Source organism: Ranitomeya variabilis, chromosome 6 (assembly GCF_051348905.1).
Source record: "Ranitomeya variabilis isolate aRanVar5 chromosome 6, aRanVar5.hap1, whole genome shotgun sequence".
Lineage (NCBI taxonomy): Eukaryota > Metazoa > Chordata > Amphibia > Anura > Dendrobatidae > Ranitomeya > Ranitomeya variabilis.
In genome coordinates, this window is record NC_135237.1 from 190,235,006 (window position 1) to 190,255,353 (window position 20,348).

The window sequence follows — 20,348 nt, forward strand, 5'->3', positions numbered from 1 at the left end:
GTGTGTATAATATATAAAAAATATTTTATAATAACAGTTACAATTAAATACAATGTGGAGTACAAACAAAACTCTAGTGCTGCAAGAAGTAGCAATGACTACTGAGGAGCGGTGTCAACATGTGTGGAAATATAAAGGACTTGGTACTCCTTTTGTATGATTCAATCATAGTGTTTTATCACGAACGCAATCCATGAGACAACAATGTTCTGCTCTCTGTATAATCAGACCCTTCATTAGAAACTGAGTGTAAGTGGAATAATAGTCCTTCATGTCCTCTAAATTTGTTTGTGCACCCACGTCAAACAGGAGGGCTGTGCACCCCTTTATCTATGCCAACATGTGTGATATGGTAGGTAACTATATAATTTTATTTTCCAGCTAATCAATACCAAAGAGAAACAAGGTTGAAGATCTCAACAATTAAAAAGTCTTCAAGACTTAAAGATAGTATAAAAGGTATACATTAACAACATACAAAAGTCCAATTGTATTCTGGTGCTTTATAGTAACATAGTTAGCAAGGCCGAAAAAAGACATTTGCCCATGCAGTTTAGCCTGTATTCCGTCAGAAAAAATCCCCAGATCTACTTCCTTCAAAAGAACCTAATAACTGTAAGATACAATATTGTTACGCTCCTGGAAGACATCCAGGCCTCTCTTGAACCCCTCGACTGAGTTCGCCATCACCACCTTCTCAGGCAAGGAATTCCAGATTCTCACAGCCCTAACAGTAAAGAATCCTCTTCTTTGTTGGTGGGAAAACCTTCTCTCCTCCAGACGCAGAGAATGTCCCCTTGTGACCGTCACCTTCCTTGGTATAAACAGATCCTCGGAGAGATATTTGTATTGTCCCCCTTATATGCTTACACATGGTTATTAGATCGCCCCTCAGTCGTCTTTTTTCTAGACTAAATAATCATAATTTTGCTAATCTCTCTGGGTATTGTATTTCCCCCATCCCCTTTATTAATTTTGTTGCCCCCCTTTGTACTCGCTCTAGTTCCATTATATCCTTCCTGAGCAAAAGTGCCCAAAACTGTACACAGTACTCCATGTGCGGTCTAACCAGGAATTTGTACAGAGGCAGTATAATGCTCTCATCATGTGTATCCAGACCGCTTTTATTTGCATTTTATGTAGCCATTCTTCTTCTACAGCTATGAACACTCCAAAACTAATAGCCATTCTTTTACAGCTGAAATTATAGCCAGTAGCCCTCCAAAATGTGGGTAAAGTTAAACATATGTTGACACCGCTCCTCATAAGTCATTGCTACTTCTTGCAGCACTAGAGTTTTGTTTGTACTCCACATTGTACTTAATTGTAACTGTTATTATAAGGACGTCCCTTTTATTTCATTTAAAATGTTGGGCAACCCCAGTTTGGTGATTTGTCTAAATATAGTAACAAAACTCCTCAAAAATGCTCAATGTACCCCTGAACATCAGAGTTGTGGGATCCTGGCACGCAGAGCTGTAGCTCATTCCACTAAACTAGTGTTGCTGTGTACCTTATTTAAGGCTACTTTCACACTAGCGTCACTTGCTGTACGTCGCAATGCGTCGTTTTGGAGAAAAAACGCATCCTGCAAAGTTGACCGCACGATGCGTTTTTTTCACCATAGGCTTGCATTAGCGACGCATTGTGACGTATGGCCACACGTCGTGCGACGGATGCTTCGTGTTTTGACGGACCGTCGGCACAAAAAAAGTTACATGTAACTCTTTTTGTGCGTCGTGTCCGCCATTTCCGACCGCGCATTTGTGGCCGGAACCCCGCCCCCCTCCTCCCCGGACATTACAATGGGGCAGCGGATGCATTGAAAAACTGCATCCGCTGCCCCCGTTGTGCTTTTATTTCACAGCATGCGTCGGTGCGACGGCCCCGTACCGACGCTAGTGTGAAAGTAGCCTAAGCCGTTACCGACCGGTTAGAACATTAGAAAGTTGGGGTCCTTCGGGGGACCTTTGAAACACTTCTGATGGTTTTGCTAATAGGCTATATTTAGAGAAATCACCAATCTGAGGCTGCCCACCATTTCATTAAATAAAAGGAGTAGACCCATATAGGTGATGGCTACTCTTTAAAAACACCTCCTGGAATGGTATTTTCTAAAAGTGGCTGTCATTAGTTTACACACATAAAACTGAGACGGAAGGCAACCACGTAAAGCCACCACTTCTCTAGGTATTTTTTTATACCTCTCTCTGAAGTCTTCTTTTTTCTGCTTTAAGTTCATCTTCTACTTTCTCAGCATTTTCTGCTGATGATTTATATCTCACCACTTGTCCTTCAAGCCTAAGAACCTAGAAAATATGGATTAGAAAAATAAAAACTATTTAAAACATAAAAAACATCAACTTACCATTTAAGTATAGAAGTTACAGATTGATTAATGATACATGTAGATATATGCAAATTGCCTCTTCAGAGAAAAAGAGGACTTAACTCTATAGCGCCACCTATTGGAAGTAGCGATCCTACAAGTCAAATCAACCCTTTAACGAGTCTTGCAATATGACTTAGGATTAGAGCCAAATCAGTATCTCAATTCGCAGACATGGTGTTTCGGGCTGTTGGCCCTCGTCAGTGCGAAGCATGAGAACTAATTTGGCTAGGTGAGAGGCACTGGCCTGAGGTCTAAGGGGGTAAGGTTTCTCCTTGTGGAGAGTGACATACCAGCTCTGGCTTGTCAAGGCAAGTAGGCTTATTCGCCGTGCAATGCTCTTCTGGAAAATGTAATATGCAAATTGCCTCTTCTGAGAAAAAGAGGACTTGAACTCTATAGCGCCACCTGTTGGAAGTAGCGATCCTACAAGTCACAATCAACCCTTTAAGGAGTCTTGTAATATGACTTAGGATAAGAGCCAAATCAGTATCTCATGTAGATATAAACACACACACACACGAACATCCGGCCCACAACTGCAAGGGAAGTGTGTGTGAGAAATGTTTCATGATTATATGAAATTATAAAACACCTTTCTGCCTTAAGTGTTATTCTGCAGCTCGTCTTTAACGGAGCTAACATGTCCTTGGCCTTCGATTATTCATTTTCAATAGTTTGGCAGGAACAGCAGAGTACAGCACTCTTCATTTTTAGGATCGCTGGAGTTCCCAGCAAGCTATCCCTTATCCCATGGGGATAAGCCATAAGAGCACTACAAACAAAGGTTTCTCACTAGAGTGATAGAAACATCTAAGGGTATGTGCACAAGTTGCGGATTTTGCTGCGGATCTGCAGCGTTTCTGCAGCTGCGGGTCCGCAGCAGTTTCCCATGAGTTTACAGTTCAATGTAAACCTATGGGAAACCGAAAACGCTGTGCACATGCTGCGGAAAAAAATGCGCGGGAATGCAGCAGTTTACAATCCGCAGCAGTCACATCTTTGAGCGGAATCGCGGCGATTCTGCACACATAGGAATGCACTGATCCGCTTACTTCCCGCATGGGGCTATGCCCACCATGCGGGAAGTAAGCGGATCATGTGCGGTTGGTACCCAGGGTGGAGGAGAGGAGACTCTCCTCCAGGCCCTGGGAACCATATTTGTGTTGAAAAAAAAAAAGAATTAAAATAAAAAATAATGATCTACTCACCTTCTGATGGCCCCTGAAGTCCTCCCGACTCTCAGCGCTGCATGCGGCCGTCCGGTCGCAGGGTTGCTATGCGAGCAGGACCTGCGATGACGTCGCGGTCACATGACTGTGACGTCAAGAAGGTCCTTCTCGCATAGCATCTTCGGAACCGGACCGCCGCGTGCAGCGCCGAGGAGATCGGGACGTCGGAGGGTGAGTATAACCATTTTTTTAAATTATTTTTAACATTACTATTGATGCTGCATATGCAGCATCAATAGTAAAACAAGTGCAGGAGTAAACCCGCAGCGGAAACCGCAAGACAAACCGCGATAAATCTGAAGGGATAACCGAAGCGGTTTTGCCCTGCAGATTTATCAAATCCGCCGCGGGAGAACCCGCAGAGGACCCTTCATACGTGTGCACATGGCCTAAGACTGTTGTTCCCTAATCTTACTCAGGCCAATCTAATCAGAAGAGCCCAAAGCTTTCCAAACTGCGCATCTAACAGTCTTTCTGATACCTATGAAAGGTAAAGACAGATCTGAGGCTTAACCCTGTGTCTGCCTCCCACTCAACGCTAAGCTAAGCTGAGTAGCTGGGTGTCAGCTGCCGAGGTGTAGCTTATTGGGGAGGACTCAGCTTTTTTTTTTTTTTTTTTTAAGATGTATTCCTAATGTCAACCTCCAAATGGCTGCATAAAATCTATGGTTCGTGTGTTCCCCAACAAAGCGTCTGAGAAAATGTCATTTTAGGGTTCAGCCATGATGAATTTCAATGCTTTCTTTGTGTTACTACTTTTAAAAAATAAAAAAAAGTTAAATAATTCAGTTTGTGCTACCATATTCTGATAAGTATAACCACGGCAATTCTGTCGTTTCTATTTATTCATTATGCTTAAGACATTCGCCAAGAAGGATAAATTGAGATTTTAAAGCTTCAGACAATTATACTTATAGCTATACCAAGTATGTGTTTCGTGTAAATGTTTTTAGATTTTTCAATTCAATCGTCGATTAAGTCACACCACAGGCAAGCGTGCTGACATGGCAGACATAGTGCACCTTACTAGGCCTCAGGCTCCAATGACAAACCATCAGCACCATGTATCTCTTTGCCTAATTGCTTACATGCTGCAATTACTATTGATCCAAAGTAACAAGGTGAAAAACAGTATCAATTCGAGCTTCCTCTGATTACAGCAGATTTATATGGGTGTCAGCTACAGTGAAGGAAATAATTATTTCATCCCTGGCTAATTTTGTAAGTTTGCCCGTTGACAAAGACATGAACAGTCCATAATTGGGGTGGGTTAATTTTAACATTGAGAGATAGAGTATCAAAAATAAAATCCAGATAATCACATTGTATAAATATTATAAGTAATATAAGTATTTGATCCACTACCAACCATTAAGAGTTCGGGTACTACAGACCAGTTAGACGCTCCTAATCAACTCATTACCTGCATTAAAGACAGCTGTCTTACATAGTCTCCTTTATAAAAGACTCTGGTCCACAGACTCAACTAATCAGTCAGACTCTAACCTCCACAACATGGGCAAGACCAAAGATCTTTATAAGGATGTCAGGGACAAGATCGTAGACCTTCACAAATCTGCAATTGGCTACAAAACCATAAGTAAGATGCTGGGTCAGAAGGAGAGAATTGTTGGTGCTATAGTAAGAAAATGGAAGAAATACAAAATGACTGTCAATCGACGTAGATCTGTGGCACCATGCAAAATCTCACCACGTGGGGTATCCTTCACCATGAAAAAGGTGCGAGATCAGCCTAAAACTACACGTGGAGAGCTTGTTAATGATCTCAAGGCAGCTGGGACCACAGTCACCAAGAAAATCATTAGTAACACATTGTGCCATAAAGGTTTAAAATCCTGCAGTGCCTGCAAGGTCCCTCTGCTCAGGAAGGCACATGTGCAGACCCGTCTGAAGTTTGCCAATGAACACCTGGATGACTCTGAGTGACTGGGAGAAGGTGCTCTGGTCAGATGAGACAAAAATTAAGCTCTTTGGCATTAACTCAACTCGCCATGTTTGGAGGAAGAGAAATGCGGCCTATGACCCAAAGAACACTGTCCCACTGTCAAGAATGGCGGTGGAAACATTATGTTTTGGGGGTGTTTCTCTACTAAGGGCAGAGGACTAATTCACCGCATCAATGGGAGAATGGATGAGGCCATTTACCGTAAAATGACAAAAAGTGACAACCTCCTTCCCTCCGCCAGGACATTAAAATGGGCAGTGGCTGGGTCTTCCAGCAAGACAATGACCCAAAATATACAGCCAAGGCAACAAAGGAGTGGCTCAAAAAGAAGCACATTAATGTCATGGAGTGGCCTAGCCAGTCTCCAGACCTTAATACCATAGAAAACTTATGGAGTGAGCTGAAGCTTCGAGTTGCCAAGTGACAGACTCAATCTTAACCCCTTCCTGACATCAGACGTACTATCCCGTCGAGGTGGGGTGGGCCCGTATGACCGCCGACGGGATAGTACGTCATCACCGATCAGCGGCGCTCACGGGGGGAGCGCGGCCGATCGCGGCCGGGTGTCAGCTGCATATCGCAGCTATGTGCCAGGAGCGGTCATGGACCGCCCCCGGCACATTAACCCCCGGCACACCGCGATCAAACATGATCGCAGTGTACCGGCGGTATAGGGAAGCATCGCGCAGGGAGGGGGCTGCGAGGGTCTCCTACCTCCTTCCTGGCTGCAGGTCCCGGATCCAAGATGGCCGCGGCATCCGGGTCCTGCAGGGAAGGAGGTGGCTTACCGAGTGTCTGCTCAGAGCAGACACTTGGTAAGCCTGCAGCCCTGCACAGCAGATCGTCGATCTGGCAGAGTGCTGTGCACACTGCCAGATCAATGATCTGTGATGTCCCCCCCTGGGACAAAGTAAAAAAGTAAAAAAAAATTTTTTCCACATGTGTAAAAAAAAAAATAAAAAAATTCCTAAATAAATAATAATAAAAAAATATATATTATTCCCATAAATACATTTCTTTATCTAAATAAAAAAAACAAAACAATAAGAGTACACATATTTAGTATCGCCGCGTCCGTAACGACCCAACCTATAAAACTGCCCCACTAGTTAACCCCTTCAGTAAACACCGTAAGAAAAAAAAAAAAAAACGAGGCAAAAAACAACGCTTTATTACCATACCGCCGAACAAAAAGTGGAATAACACGCGATCAAAAAGACTGATATAAATATCCATGGTACCGCTGAAAACGTCATCTTGTCCCGCCAAAAACAAGCCGCCATACAGCATCATCAGTAAAAAAATAAAAAAGTTATAGTCCTGAGAATAAAGCGATACCAAAATAATTATTTTTTCTATATTTTAGTTTTTATCGTATAAAAGCGCCAAAACATAAAAAAATGATATAAATGAGATATCGCTGTAATCGTACTGACCCGAAGAATAAAACTGCTTTATCAATTTTACCAAACGCGGAACGGTATAAACGCCTCCCCCAAAAGAAATTCATGAATAGCTGGTTTTTGGTCATTCTGCCTCACAAAAATCGGAATAAAAAGCGATCAAAAACGGTCACGTGTCCGAAAATGTTACCAATAAAAACGTCAACTCGTCCCGCAAAAAACAAGACCTCACATGACTCTGTGGAGCAAAATGTGGAAAAATTATAGGTCTCAAAATGTGGAGACGCAAAAACTTTTTTGCTATAAAAAGCGTCGCTGGTTTCACACTTGCGTTTTTGTCTGCAGCGTTTTTTACACAAAAAAACGCATGCGTTTTTTCCCTATATTTAACATTGAAAACGCATGCGGTTTTTTTGTACGCGTTTGGTCGCGTTTTCAAACGCATGCGGTTTTTTTCTGCATGCGTTCATTTTCAGAAATACAACCTGCAGTATTTTATTGCGTTTTTAAGCACATGCGTTTGCGTTAAAAACGCATGCATTTTTTCGAAAAAAAAACAGAAAACACACTGAAAAGCCACCCACCACCATCAAGGTGATAAAGGGATCCAAACCCTAACCCTAACTCTACCCCTAACCTCACCCCTAACCGTTTAATGAACATTTTCTGACAGTCATAGTGCCACGTATTTCAGTTGCACGTATTTCAGTTGCACGTATTTCAGTTGCACGTATTTCAGTGCCACGTATTTCAGTGCCACGTATTTCAGTGCCACGTATTTCAGTGCCACGTATCACGTATTTCAGTGCCACGTGTTTCAGTGCCATGTATTTAAGTGCCACATATCACATATTTCAGTGCCACGTATTTCAGTGCCACGTATTTCAGTGCCACGTATCACATATTTCAGTGCCACGTATTTAAGTGCCACGTATTTAAGTGCCACGTATTTCAGTGCCATGTATTTCAGTGCCACGTATTTCAGTGCCACGTATTTCAGTGCCACGTATATCAGTGCCACGTATTTCAGTGCCACGTATCACATATTTCAGTGCCACGTATTTAAGTGCCACGTATTTCAGTGCCACGTATTTCAGTGCCACGTATTTCAGTGCCACGTATCACGTATTTCAGTGCCACGTGTTTCAGTGCCACGTATTTAAGTGCCACGTATTTCAGTGCCACGTATTTAAGTGCCACGTATTTCAGTGCCACGTATTTCAGTGCCACGTATTTCAGTGCCACATATTTCAGTGCCACGTATCACATATTTCAGTGCCACGTATTTCAGTGCCACGTATTTCAGTGCCACGTATTTCAGTGCCACGTATCACGTATTTCAGTGCCACGTGTTTCAGTGCCACGTGTTTCAGTGCCACGTATTTCAGTGCCACGTATTTCAGTGCCACGTATTTCAGTGCCACGTATTTCAGTGCCACGTATTTCAGTCACGTTTAGGGTTAGGGTTAGGGGTAGGGTTAGGGCTAGGGTTGGAGGTAAAGTTAGGGTTGGGGCTAAAGTTAGGGTTGGGGCTAAAGTTAGGGTTAGGGTTTGGATTACATTTACGTTTGGATTAGGGTTGGGATTAGAATTATGGGTGTGTCAGGGCTAGGGGTGTGGTTAGGGTTACCGTTGGGATTAGGGTTAGGGGTGTGTTTGGGTTAGGGTTTCAGGTAGAAATGGGGAGTTTCCACTGTCCAGGCACATCAGGGGCTCTCCAAGCGCGACATGGCGTCCAATCTCAATTCCAGCCAATTCTGCGTTGAAAAAGTAAAACAGTGCTCCTTCCCTTCCGAGCTCTCCCGTGCGCCCAAAAAGGGGTTTACCCCAACATATGTGTTATCAGCGTACTCGGGACAAATTGAACAACAACTTCTGGGGTCCAAGTTCTCTTGTTATCCTTAGGAAAATAAAAATTTGGGGGGCTAAAAATCATTTTTGTGGGAAAAAAAAGATGTTTTATTTTCACGGCTCTGCGTTATAAACTGTAGTGAAACACTTGGGGGTTCAAAGTTCTCACAACATATCTAGATAAGTTCCTTGGGAGGTCTAGTTTCCAATATGGGGTCACTTGTGGGGGGTTTGTACTGTTTGGGTACATCAGGGGCTCTGCAAATGCAACGTGATGCCTGCAGACCAATCCATTTAAGGCTGCATTCCAAATGGCGCTCCTTCCCTTCCGAGCTCTGTCATGCGCCCAAACAGTGGTTCCCCCCCACATATGGGGTATCAGCGTACTCAGGACAAATTGGACAACAACTTTTGGGGTCTAATTTATCCTGTTACCCTTGTGAAAATACAAAGCTGGGTGCTAAAAAATCATTTTTGAGAAAAAAAATAAAAATTATTTTCACGGCTCTGCGTTATAATCTGTAGTGAAACACTTGGGGGTTCAAAGCTCTCAAAACACATCTAGATAAGTTCCTTAGGGGGTCTACTTTCCAAAATGGTGTCACTTGTAGGGAGTTTCAATGTTTAGGCACATCAGGGGCTCTCCAAAAGCAACATGGCGTCCCATCTCAATTCCAGTCAATTTTGCATTGAAAAGTCAAATGGCGCTCCTTCCCTTCCAAGCTCTGCCATGCGCCCAAACAATGGTTTACACCCACATATGGGGTATCAGCGTACTCAGGACAAATTGCACAACATTTTTTGGGGTCCCATTTCTTCTCTTACCCTTGGGAAAATAAAAAATTGGGGGCGAAAAGATCATTTTTGTGAAAAAATATGATTTTTTATTTTTACGGCTCTGCATTATAAACTTCTGTGAAGCACTTGGTGGGTCAAAGTGCTCACCACACATCAAGATAAGTTCCTTAGGGGGTCTACTTTCCAAAATGGTGTCACTTGTAGGGGGTTTCAGTGTTTAGGCACATCAGGGGCTCTCCAAACGCAACATGGCGTCCCATCTCAATTCCAGTCAATTTTGCATTGAAAAGTCAAATGGCGCTCCTTTCCTTCCGAGCTCTGCCATACGCCCAAACAGTGGTTTACCCTCACATATGGGGTATCAGCGTACTCAGGACAAATTGTACAACAACTTTGGGGGTCCATTTTCTCCTGTTACCCTTGGTAAAATAAAACAAATTGGAGCTGAAATAAATTGTGTGTGAAAAAAAGTTAAATGTTCATTTTTATTTAAACATTCCAAAAATTCCTGTGAAACACCTGAAGGGTTAATAAACTTCTTGAATGTGGTTTTGAGCACCTTGAGGGGTGCAGTTTTTAGAATGGTGTCACACTTGAGTATTTTCTATCATATAGACCCCTCAAAATGACTTCAAATGAGATGTGGTCCCTAAAAAAAAAATGGTGTTGTAAAAATGAGAAATTGCTGGTCAACTTTTAACCCTTATAACTCCGTCACAAAAAAAAAATTTTGGTTCCAAAATTGTACTGATGTAAAGTAGACATGTGGGAAATGTTACTTATTAAGTATTTTGCGTGACATATGTCTGTGATTTAAGGGCATAAAAATTCAAAGTTGGAAAATTGCAAAATTTTCAAAATTTTCGCCAAATTTCCATTTTTTTCACAAATAAACGCAAGTTATATCGAATAAATTTTACCACTAACATGAAGTACAATATGTCACGAGAAAACAATGTCAGAATCGCCAAGATCCGTCAAAGCGTTCCAGAGTTATAGCCTCATAAAGGGACAGTGGTCAGAATTGTAAAAATTGGCCTGGTCATTAACGTGCAAACCACCCTTGGGGGTGAAGGGGTTAATGATTTAGAGATCTGCAAAGAGGAGTGGACCAAAATTCCTCCTGACATGTGCGCAAACCTCATCATCAACAACAAAAAACGTCTGCTGTGCTTGCCAACAAGGGTTTTGCCACCAAGTATTAAGTCTTGTTTGCCAGCGGGACCAAATACTTACCATATTTGTCACTGCAAAATGCAAATACATTTATATAATTTATACAATATGATTTTCTGTATTTTATTTTTGATATTCTATCTCTCAAAGTTAAAATTATCCTACCCTTAAAATTATAGACTGTTCATGTCTGTCAGTGGGCAAACTTACAAAATAAGCAAGGGATCAAATACTTATTTCCTTCACTGTATGTAACACAGCCGATGCACACTGTATACACCCACTCATAGAGGATGCCTATTTCCATCCATTTGTCATTAGTATCTAAATACACAGGACTTATATGGAGCGGTTTGACCTTATTATTTACACACAGTCTAAATTCTGCCAAACTGTATTTTCTATAAACAGCATCTGTGTAAAAGTCAGCACTAGATGCATCCAGGAAACATTAGGAAGCAGAAATAGTGACCGATTAATGTTTCAACTAAATGTAGAATGCTTTATACAACTGTGCGAGTATAAGCAAAAAGAAAGTGGCTAGAAAAAGTACTTACATTCTGTTCTAAAGTGGTAATATCTTGTTCCGCTTTTGATAGTTTAAACTTATATTCACCAATTTGTCTATTGGCATCCCCTATATACAAAACAGGCTTATTAGCAGAAGTGTCAACCAGAAAAAGAACATAGTCTTCTCATTACAAGCTTTCCTTAACATATGTCTTCAATTAAAAAAGGAAAAGTCTTAACACTGCTAAAACATTAATAGTAAGCTTACATTGTATTAGTTACTATATACCGTATCAGTCTCCAATGTTTATCTGTTAACCTCTAATTATCAACTAGTTGAATTTATGAGATGCCTTAAAGTTGTTCCATGAACAAAAGAGTTGTTTAATAGATAAATAAAGGAAAATAAAGCATTTTCACAATTAGATGTATTTTACAATATGTTGCTCTGTAGAGATAACCTTAAATCACGACTCAGCTGTATCCTGGGGAATTGTCTGTGCCCGACCAAATGCTTCATCTGCTGGTATGTGCAGGCTGTTTATAGTGATCTCACAGGAGGACGACAAGTAAATATTCTCTACTAGTGCCACCAGCAGGGTAGGCCATTTCAGGCTCAAGACATTATTCCTCTCTGGCTGCTCCTTTTGTCTTAGGGTCTTTTGGTTTGCACAAAATAGGGATTTTTGTGTACTCAAAGTAAAATACTTTTCTCCGAGCCACTCATTGGGGGACACAGGACCGTGGGTGTATGCTGCTGCCACTAGGAGGCTGACACTAAGTAAATATAAAAAAGGGTTAGCTCCTCCTCTGCAGTATACACTACCCACTGGCTCCGGATAGAACCAGTTCAGTGACCATGCAGTAGGAGATTAACAAAAATTAACCATAGGTACAACATGTCAAAACTATAACACTCATCATAGGCAACAGGCCAAATGGGTGGGTGCTGTGTGCCCCAATGAGTGGCTCGGAGAAAAGGATTTTACGGTGAGTACACCAAAATCCCTATTTTTCCTTCGCCACATTGGGGGACACAGGATTGTGGGACGTCCCAAATGAGTCCCTGGGTGGGAAGTAACAACATAACAGAGTAAACTCCCAGCACCTGCTATCTAAAGATGCGCTACCGCTGCCTGCAAGATATGTCTACCCAGGCTCGCATCTGCAGATGCCTGAGTATGAACATCATAATGCTTTGAGAAAGTGTGCAGGCTAGACCAGGTCACCGCTTTGCAAACCTGCTCTGCAGATGCTTGATGCCAAATGGCCCACGAAGCGCCTACCGACCAAGTGGACTGTGCCTTGATCCCCGCTGGAATCAGCTTGCCTCTGAGACGGTAAGCTTCTTGAATAGGCGACTGAATCCATCTGGCGATTGTCTAATTAGAAGAGGCCAATCCCTTCCGGTGTCCCACCAGGAGCATGAACAGGGCATCCATCTGGCGAAAAGGTGCCGTCCCAGATCCGTACTTCCTAAGAGCCCTCACAAGATCTAAAGAATGAAAAGCCCTTTCCACTCATGAACCGGAGCAGGACAAAATGAGGAAAGCACGATATACTCGTTAAGGTGAAAAGAAAACACCTTAGGACGGAAGGACAGAGACGGTCGGAGGACCACCTTGTCACGGTGAAAAACCAGAAAGGGAGCTTGACAGAAAAGAGCAGCTAACGCCGAGACTCTTTTGATCGAAGTAATCACTACAAGGAAGACAACCTTCCATGAGAGGAGAGATAGGGATAAGTCCTGCAATCACTCAAAGGGAGACTCTTGTAAAACACCCAGGACCAAATTAAGGTCCCAGACATCTAGAGGCACTCTATAGGGAGGTACCACGTGGGAGACTCCCTGGAAGAACATTTTCACCTGGGATTTGGAAGTGATCTTGCACTGGAACAGGACGGACAAGGCCGAGACCTGTCCTTTGAGGGAACTCGGCGCTAGACCCAAGTCCAGACCAGACTGAAGAAATTCCAAAATGGTGGGAATGTTGAAATTGAGCGGAGAACGACCTCTGCTTCTTCACTAGTCGAAGAAGATTTTCCAGATCTGATGACAGATACGCACCGACACTGGCTTTCGAGCATTGATCATGGTGGAAACTACTTTGCGGGGAAAACCCGCTCGAGTCAGAACCCAGGATTCAACGGCCAAGCCATCAAACACAGGGCCCGAGTTCTGGTGGTAAATCCGACCCTGAGAAAGCAGATCCGGGTGATCTGGAAATCGCCAAGGGATGTCCAATTGAACAAGTTCTGCGTACCACGCTCGGCGTGGCCAGTCCGGGGCAATGAGAATCACCGGTACCCCCTCCACCTTGATCTTCCTGATGACATTCGGAATCAATGTTAAGGGGGGATACATATGGAAGTGACTCCAGGGGAGGACCAGCGCGTCCACCCCAATGGCTCTAGGGACTCGAGATCGAGCCACAAACCCGGGTACCTTGGCATTGAACCAAGAAGCCATCAGGTCTACGTCCGTAGTCCCCCAGTGAAGGCAGATATGCTGGAAAATTTCCTGATGGAGAGCCCACTCTCCCGAGGCCAGGCCCTGACGGCTGAGGAAATCCGCAGCCCAATTCTTCACTCCTGGAATGTGAATGGCCGATATTACAGAGTGGTTCCTTTCGGCCCAGCGAAGGATATGTTCCACCTCGCGCATTGCGGCTTTGCTGCGAGTGTCCCCTTGATGATTGATGTACGCCACAGCTATGGCATATGACAATGACATAGCTGTGGCGTACATCAATCATCAAGGGGGCACTCGTAGCAAAGCCGCAATGCCTTCTACGGATGGGGCGGCCTGCTCGGAGACGATGGAACCGAAGCAGGAACAGCCAAATCGCTCGGATCTCCAGGACATTGATGGGAAGATGAGAATCTCGCGGGGACCAACTGGGTAGTGTGATGATGAAAAAGAGCTCCCCAGCCGAGGAGACTGGCGTCGGTCGTGACCACCAGACAATGGACCAGGAGAAAGGACTTCCCTTGAAGGAGGGAGGACCGGAGAGTCCACCACTGGAGTGCCTGCTTGACCCGAGGGATAAGTTGACATGGACGATCGAGGGAAAAAGGACTCTTGTCCTATGCATCCAAGTGTGCGTGTTGCAGGGACCAAAGATGGAGTTGGGCGAACGGGATTGCTTCTATTGTGGCTACCATCTTCCTAAGAATCCTTATGCTGAAACAAATGGAACAAGGAGATGAATGACAGAGTGCCCGGACTCCCTGTTGAAGGGCTAGGACCTTGTCCTAAGGGAGAATCACCAAGCCTCGGGAAGTGTCCAGAATCATGCCCAGGAAGGAAATCTGCTGAGCCGAAACGGGAGAGGACTTGTTTGGGTTGATTAACCAGCCAAACTGAGAAAGAGTATCCAAAGAAATGCGGAAGCACTCCTCTCAGGCTTGGAAAGAGCTTTGATCAGTAGGTCGTCTAGATAAGGTAGAACGACTAAGCCCGATAGTGTAGAATAGCCATGGCAGCCCCCATGACCTTTGTGAATACCCTGGGGGCGGTGGCGAGGCAGAAGGGCAAGGCTGTGAACTGAAAATGTTCCTTGCAAACCGCAAAGCGAAGAAGTCTTTGGTGAGGAAAAATTGGGATGTGAAGATAGGCATCCCGAATGTCGATGGAGGCTAGGAAATCCCTTGTTCCATCGAGATGATGGAACAGAGGGACTCCATCCTGAAATGCCAGACTCTGATGAATCTGTTTAGAAGCTTTAAGTCCAGGATGGGTCTGACTGAACCATCCTTCTTTGGTACCGTGAACAGGTTTGAATAAAACCCTTGGAACTTTTCGTTCTCTGGGCCCGGGGTAATGACCCCGTCTCAGCGGAGAGACTCGATGGCTTGGTAAAAGGTCCGAGCCCGCGTATCCACCTCGGGGGGGACAGGAAGAAAAGAATCGGGTTGGAGGAGGGGAAGAAAATTCACCCATGACAGCACTACCAGAGGGGATCTGCCCTTCAGGGACAGGAAACCTATAGGATAAAAGGGCGGTACCTCTCCCCTGCATCAGTTTGGTTTCCTGTCCCTGACGGGGAACCTCCTAGGAATCGGTACCTGAGAACCCAGAGCCGGCCAGTCGGGTTATGGCAGCGGGGAGGCCCCTGTTCCGGCTGGTGCGGTGTCCGAAGCCGCCACTGCTGGGACCGATGGGTCTGCAGAGTGCGCGGGGGGAAGCGCAGCCGCCACTCCGGATAGGAGGTAGGGGCTTCAGGGACCCGGACGCCAAAAAGACAGCAAGCAGATGGGCACTTCCGGGTTCGGGGCGGCGCGTGTGCATGGAGTACTTAGGGTGCACCAAGATGGCCGCCGCCCCGGATATAGTGGCTTTACATTTCCGGGTCCCGGGCAGTGCGCGCATGCGCAAAAGAGAAGGAAGGAAAAAAAAAAAAAAAAAAAAAAAAAAGGAGATCAGCGCTTTCCCGGTGACACAGCCTTGGAGGAGGGGGCTGGTGTTGGCGCCAGGTTTAAAAAGAGGAGCGAGGAGCAGTTCATTGGTGCATGCCGTCCACAGCTATGGAGGACAGCGATCAGCAGCTCCAGCCGCCGCAGCCACTACAGCCGCAGAAGCAGCGCCACCGCCAAAGTAAGCCGGATGTACAAAGGAAGAGGTCCTCCGCCGACACTCGCAATACCTGGTCCAGCAGCCATTCTACACAGCGTAGCAAAGGCTCCAGTGTTGTGAACCAGCCGACACCACCACCTACGGATCTGATACAGGATCCTACACCTCCTCCAGAACCAGTACCTGTGGCTGCGCAAGATGGGTGAGTGATCTCCGTGAAAGTTCACTAGTGTAATGGGGTCCCCTCTTCTTCGTTTATTTTAGGCAAGGAAAAGAACGGGGAAAAGTAAACACAGAACCTGTCCACTGTGCGAGAAACCCTTACCGCAGTCCTGGGATAAGAAGTTGTGTGATTCCTGTATAGGACAAGTCCTCTGTGAGGAAACCCCTAACTTCGCCTCTGAATTACGATCAGTAATAAAATTAGAGGTAGAGACAGCATTTAAATCCCTTAAAGGAGAAAGGGTTAAGGAAAAAACACCCATACCCTATTCCCACTCCGATTCCTCTAGCTCGGATTTCGGAGACTCGGATAGACGGGATTCCTCCTCCTCTTCCTCAGATAATGAGAGCGGAGGTCGCCACTGCTTTCCTTTAGATGAAGTCGATGCGCTTGTGAAAGCAGTAAGATCGACCATGGGCGTCCTAGATCCCCGGGCTGACAAGACCGTACAGGACATAATGTTTGGAGGATTAGGCCAAAAAAAGCGCAGGGTATTTCCTATTAATGAAAACATCCAAGCCTTAATTAAAAGGGAGTGGGAAAAGCCAGAGAGAAAAAAATCGTCAGTACCATCCGTTAAACGGAAATATCCCTTCGACGAAGAGGCTTCGACATCATGGGATAAGGCCCCTAAACTTGACGTAGCAGTAGCCAAGGCCTAAAAAAAATTAGCTTTACCCTTTGAGGACATGGGGACACTGAAGGATCCTCTTGATAAAAGAGCGGATACCTTCCTTAAAGGGGCATGGGAGTCGGCAGGCGGATGCTTAAGGCCGGCAATAGCTGCCGCATGCACTTCTAGATCCCTAATGATTTGGACTGATAATTTGGAAAAACAACTAAGGGATGGCGTGTCGAGAAATAAACTAATAGAATCTATTCCCATGATTAGAAGGGCGGCAGCCTTTCTCGCAGACTCATCAGCTGACTCCGTTAAACTCACTTCTAAATCAGCAGCCCTATCAAATGCAGCCCGTAGAACCTTATGGTTAAAGAGCTGGCCAGGCGACCTACAAACCAAACAGAAACTTTGCTCAATCCCTTGTGAAGGAAAATTTTTGTTTGGGGAGACCCTGGATGATATTTTACAAAAAGCAGGAGACAAGAAAAAAGGGTTCCCCCATCCTAGCCGCACCATTTGCTAAACGGGCCTTTCGGAATAGAAAATTTTTCCGGAGGCGGCCGCCAAGGGAGCAGAACAGATGGGATGATGGGAAAAGGAGCGATAGGGATTCCTTTTCGGTAATTCCCCAAGAGATAAAAAGACCACTAAGTGACATCCCCCCCGGGTGGGAGGGAAGTTATCTCAATTCCTCCCGGCCTGGGAAAAAAGTTCAACCAGTGTCTGGATATTGAAATTGATAAAATCGGGACTTCGAATAGACTTTACTTCTCTTCCTCCCCAAAATTATGTGGTCACCCCGCTAAAATCCTCTCCACAACAACAACAGGCGTTAGAACAGGAAATTATGAAGCTCATAAACAAAGCCGTCATCCAGGAAGTTCCCACAGAGGAAAAAGGAACAGGTTTTTATTCCCCATTGTTCCTGGTTCCAAAACCATACGGAACCTTCTGCACGATAATAAACTTGAGGAAGCTGAACAGCTATGTAAAGAACCAAAGGTTCAAAATGGAGTCAATAAAATCAACAATAAAAAACCTGTTTCCGGACTGTTTCATGATAGTGTTGGATCTCAGTGACGCGTATTATCACGTCCCCATCCACAAGAACTCCCAGAAATACCTCAGACTAGCAGTAGTCATGGGAGGGGAAGTAAGGGAATATCAATACAGAGCTCTTCCCTTTGGCATATCAGTGGCACCCCGCATATTTACCAAATTGATTGCGGAAATGATGGCCCACCTAAGAGAAAAAGACATTTTGATAATTCCATACTTGGATGACTTTCTGATTGTAAGCAATTCAGCCCAACACGGTCGTCAACAATGCGACAGAGTGATAGAAACTCTGACAGAGTTAGGTTGGCTGATCAATCTTCAGAAATCAAAACTAGAACCGACCAGAGTTCAAGAGTTTTTGGGCCTAACCTTGGACTCAATAACACAGGAATGTCGCCTCCCAGACCAGAAAAAACAAAAAATACTAAACCTTGTCTCAAAAGCTCGCTCAAACCCTCGTATGACCCTAAGAAGGGCAATGTCTTTGCTGGGGTCCCTTTCTGCCTGCCTCCCGGCAGTCCAATGGGCACAACTGCACACGAGAAACCTCCAGTGGGACATTCTGAGGAATCAGAATACACTAAGGGGACGTCTAGAAGACCACATCACTCTAAATTCAACCACTATTCATTCCCTAGTTTGGTGGTTGGATCCCAACAACCTATCAAAAGGGGTCCCTTGGGTAATAGATGTACATCAAATAGTTACCACAGATGCCAGTTCCACGGGGTGGGGAGCTCACCTGGGCAACAATGTCACTCAGGGAATCTGGAGTGGTCAGGAATACAAAGCTTCCTCAAACCAAAAAGAACTCTGGGCGGTGGGCCGCACTCTATTATCTTTCCTTCACAACCTACAGGGGCATCATGTCAGGGTGTTTTCGGACAATCAGGTAGTGGTCGCCTATCTGAATCACCAGGGGGGGGGGACCAGATCTCACACCCTTATGAAGGCCGCTTCCGAAATATTCAGTTTAGCGGAGAACAACTACCTATCCCGTTCCTCACTACACATAAGAGGAGTAGAAAATCAGAAAGCAGACTTCTTAAGCCGTACCCATTTAAGGCAGGGGGAATGGATTCTGAATCAAAGCGTTTTCAATCAGATTACAAAGCTTTGGGGGGTCCCTGTAATCGATCTTTTCGCCGATGTAAAAAACAGGAAGGTAAAAGAATTTTGTTCTCTAGACCCAAGGGGGGGCCCTCGGGCACTGGATGCATTCACGATTCCCTGGACTCAGGGTCTCGCATAAGCTTTTCCCCCTCCTATACTTATTCCGGCAGTTCTGCGGAAAATCAGACAGGACAGGGCGAGAATCAGCCTAATAGCCCCCTTTTGGCCCAAAAGGACCTGGTTTTCCTGGCTGGGGATGCTATCGGTCACCGATCCCTGGGTCCTTCCGGATCTTCCGGACCTCCTTTCACAGGGACCGGTGCTCCACCCTCAGTCAGAGAATCTCCACTTGACAGCGTGGAATTTGAGAGGTCGCTACTAAAAAGGAAGGGGTTTTTCGGATAAATTAGTTTCCACACTATTAAAAAGTAGGAAAACGGTAACCACCAAAATATACGGCAAAACCTGGAAAAAGTTTCTGTCCACCTCTGGGATGAAATTACAAGATGGGGTCCAAATTCCTAAGGTGCTAGAATTTCTACAAAAAGGTTTAGACCTGGGCCTCTCAGTAAGCACCCTGAAAGTGCAAATAGCGGCCTTGGGGGCATTATACAGTGAAAACATAGCTGCTAATCCATGGGTGACACGGTTTATCAAAGCTGCTATAAGATCAAAACCCATAAACCTCAATAGACTACCAACTTGGGACTTAAACCTAGTCTTGTCAGCTCTAACAGAACCCCCGTTTGAGCCTATAGATTCATTATCCCTTAAAACTTTATCACTTAAAACGACCCTTCTAACAGCCTTATCATCTGCCCGTAGAATAAGTGATCTCCAGGCCCTATCTGCAAAACCTCCCTTTACACAAATCCTGGATGATAGGGTTATCCTGAGAACAGACCCTGCCTATCTACCCAAGGTTGCGTCCAAATTTCATAGGTCCCAGGAGATAATCCTTCTTTCCTTCTGCCCAAATCCAAAAAATAAGAAAGAGGAAAAATTCCACACACTAGATGTGAGGAGGTGTCTAGCTCAATACTAAGAATCTACCCAGCGGCATAGGAAGGAAGGGTCTCTCTTTGTCTGTTTCCAGGGACCCAGGAAAGGACTCAAAGCTTCCAAGGGCACTATAGCACGCTGGATAACAGATGCGATAGCCTTGGCGTACTCGTCCACAGGAAACACAGTTCCCGAGGGGCTTAAAGTGCACTCTACAAGAGCTATGGCGACCTCCTGGGCCGAAAGGTCGGAGGTATCAATAGACCAAATCTGTAAGGCGGCCACCTGGTCATCACCTTCAACCTTTTTTAGACACTACCGTTTAGACCTAGCCTCTTCATCTGACTTAACCTTCGGAAGAAGGGTTCTGCAGGCTGTGGACCCTCCCTAAGCAATAATCTCTGCAATTCTCTCTGGTAGTGCTGTCA

General features: G+C 44.9%; 1 protein-coding gene across 5 annotated transcripts in view; it reads right to left on the minus strand.

Annotated features, from left to right (window-relative positions):
- The window catches only part of LRRFIP2 (LRR binding FLII interacting protein 2), a 195,256-nt gene that overhangs the window by 1,714 nt on the left and 173,194 nt on the right, over positions 1 to 20,348 (minus strand). For all 5 annotated transcript variants that reach the window (XM_077269333.1, XM_077269335.1, XM_077269334.1 and 2 more), the window contains 2 exons: positions 11,373 to 11,452; positions 2,205 to 2,309 (listed from right to left, as the gene is read on the minus strand). In XM_077269333.1, the coding sequence (XP_077125448.1) occupies positions 2,205 to 2,309; positions 11,373 to 11,452 (185 nt within the window). The remainder of the gene's footprint in view (positions 1 to 2,204; positions 2,310 to 11,372; positions 11,453 to 20,348) is intronic.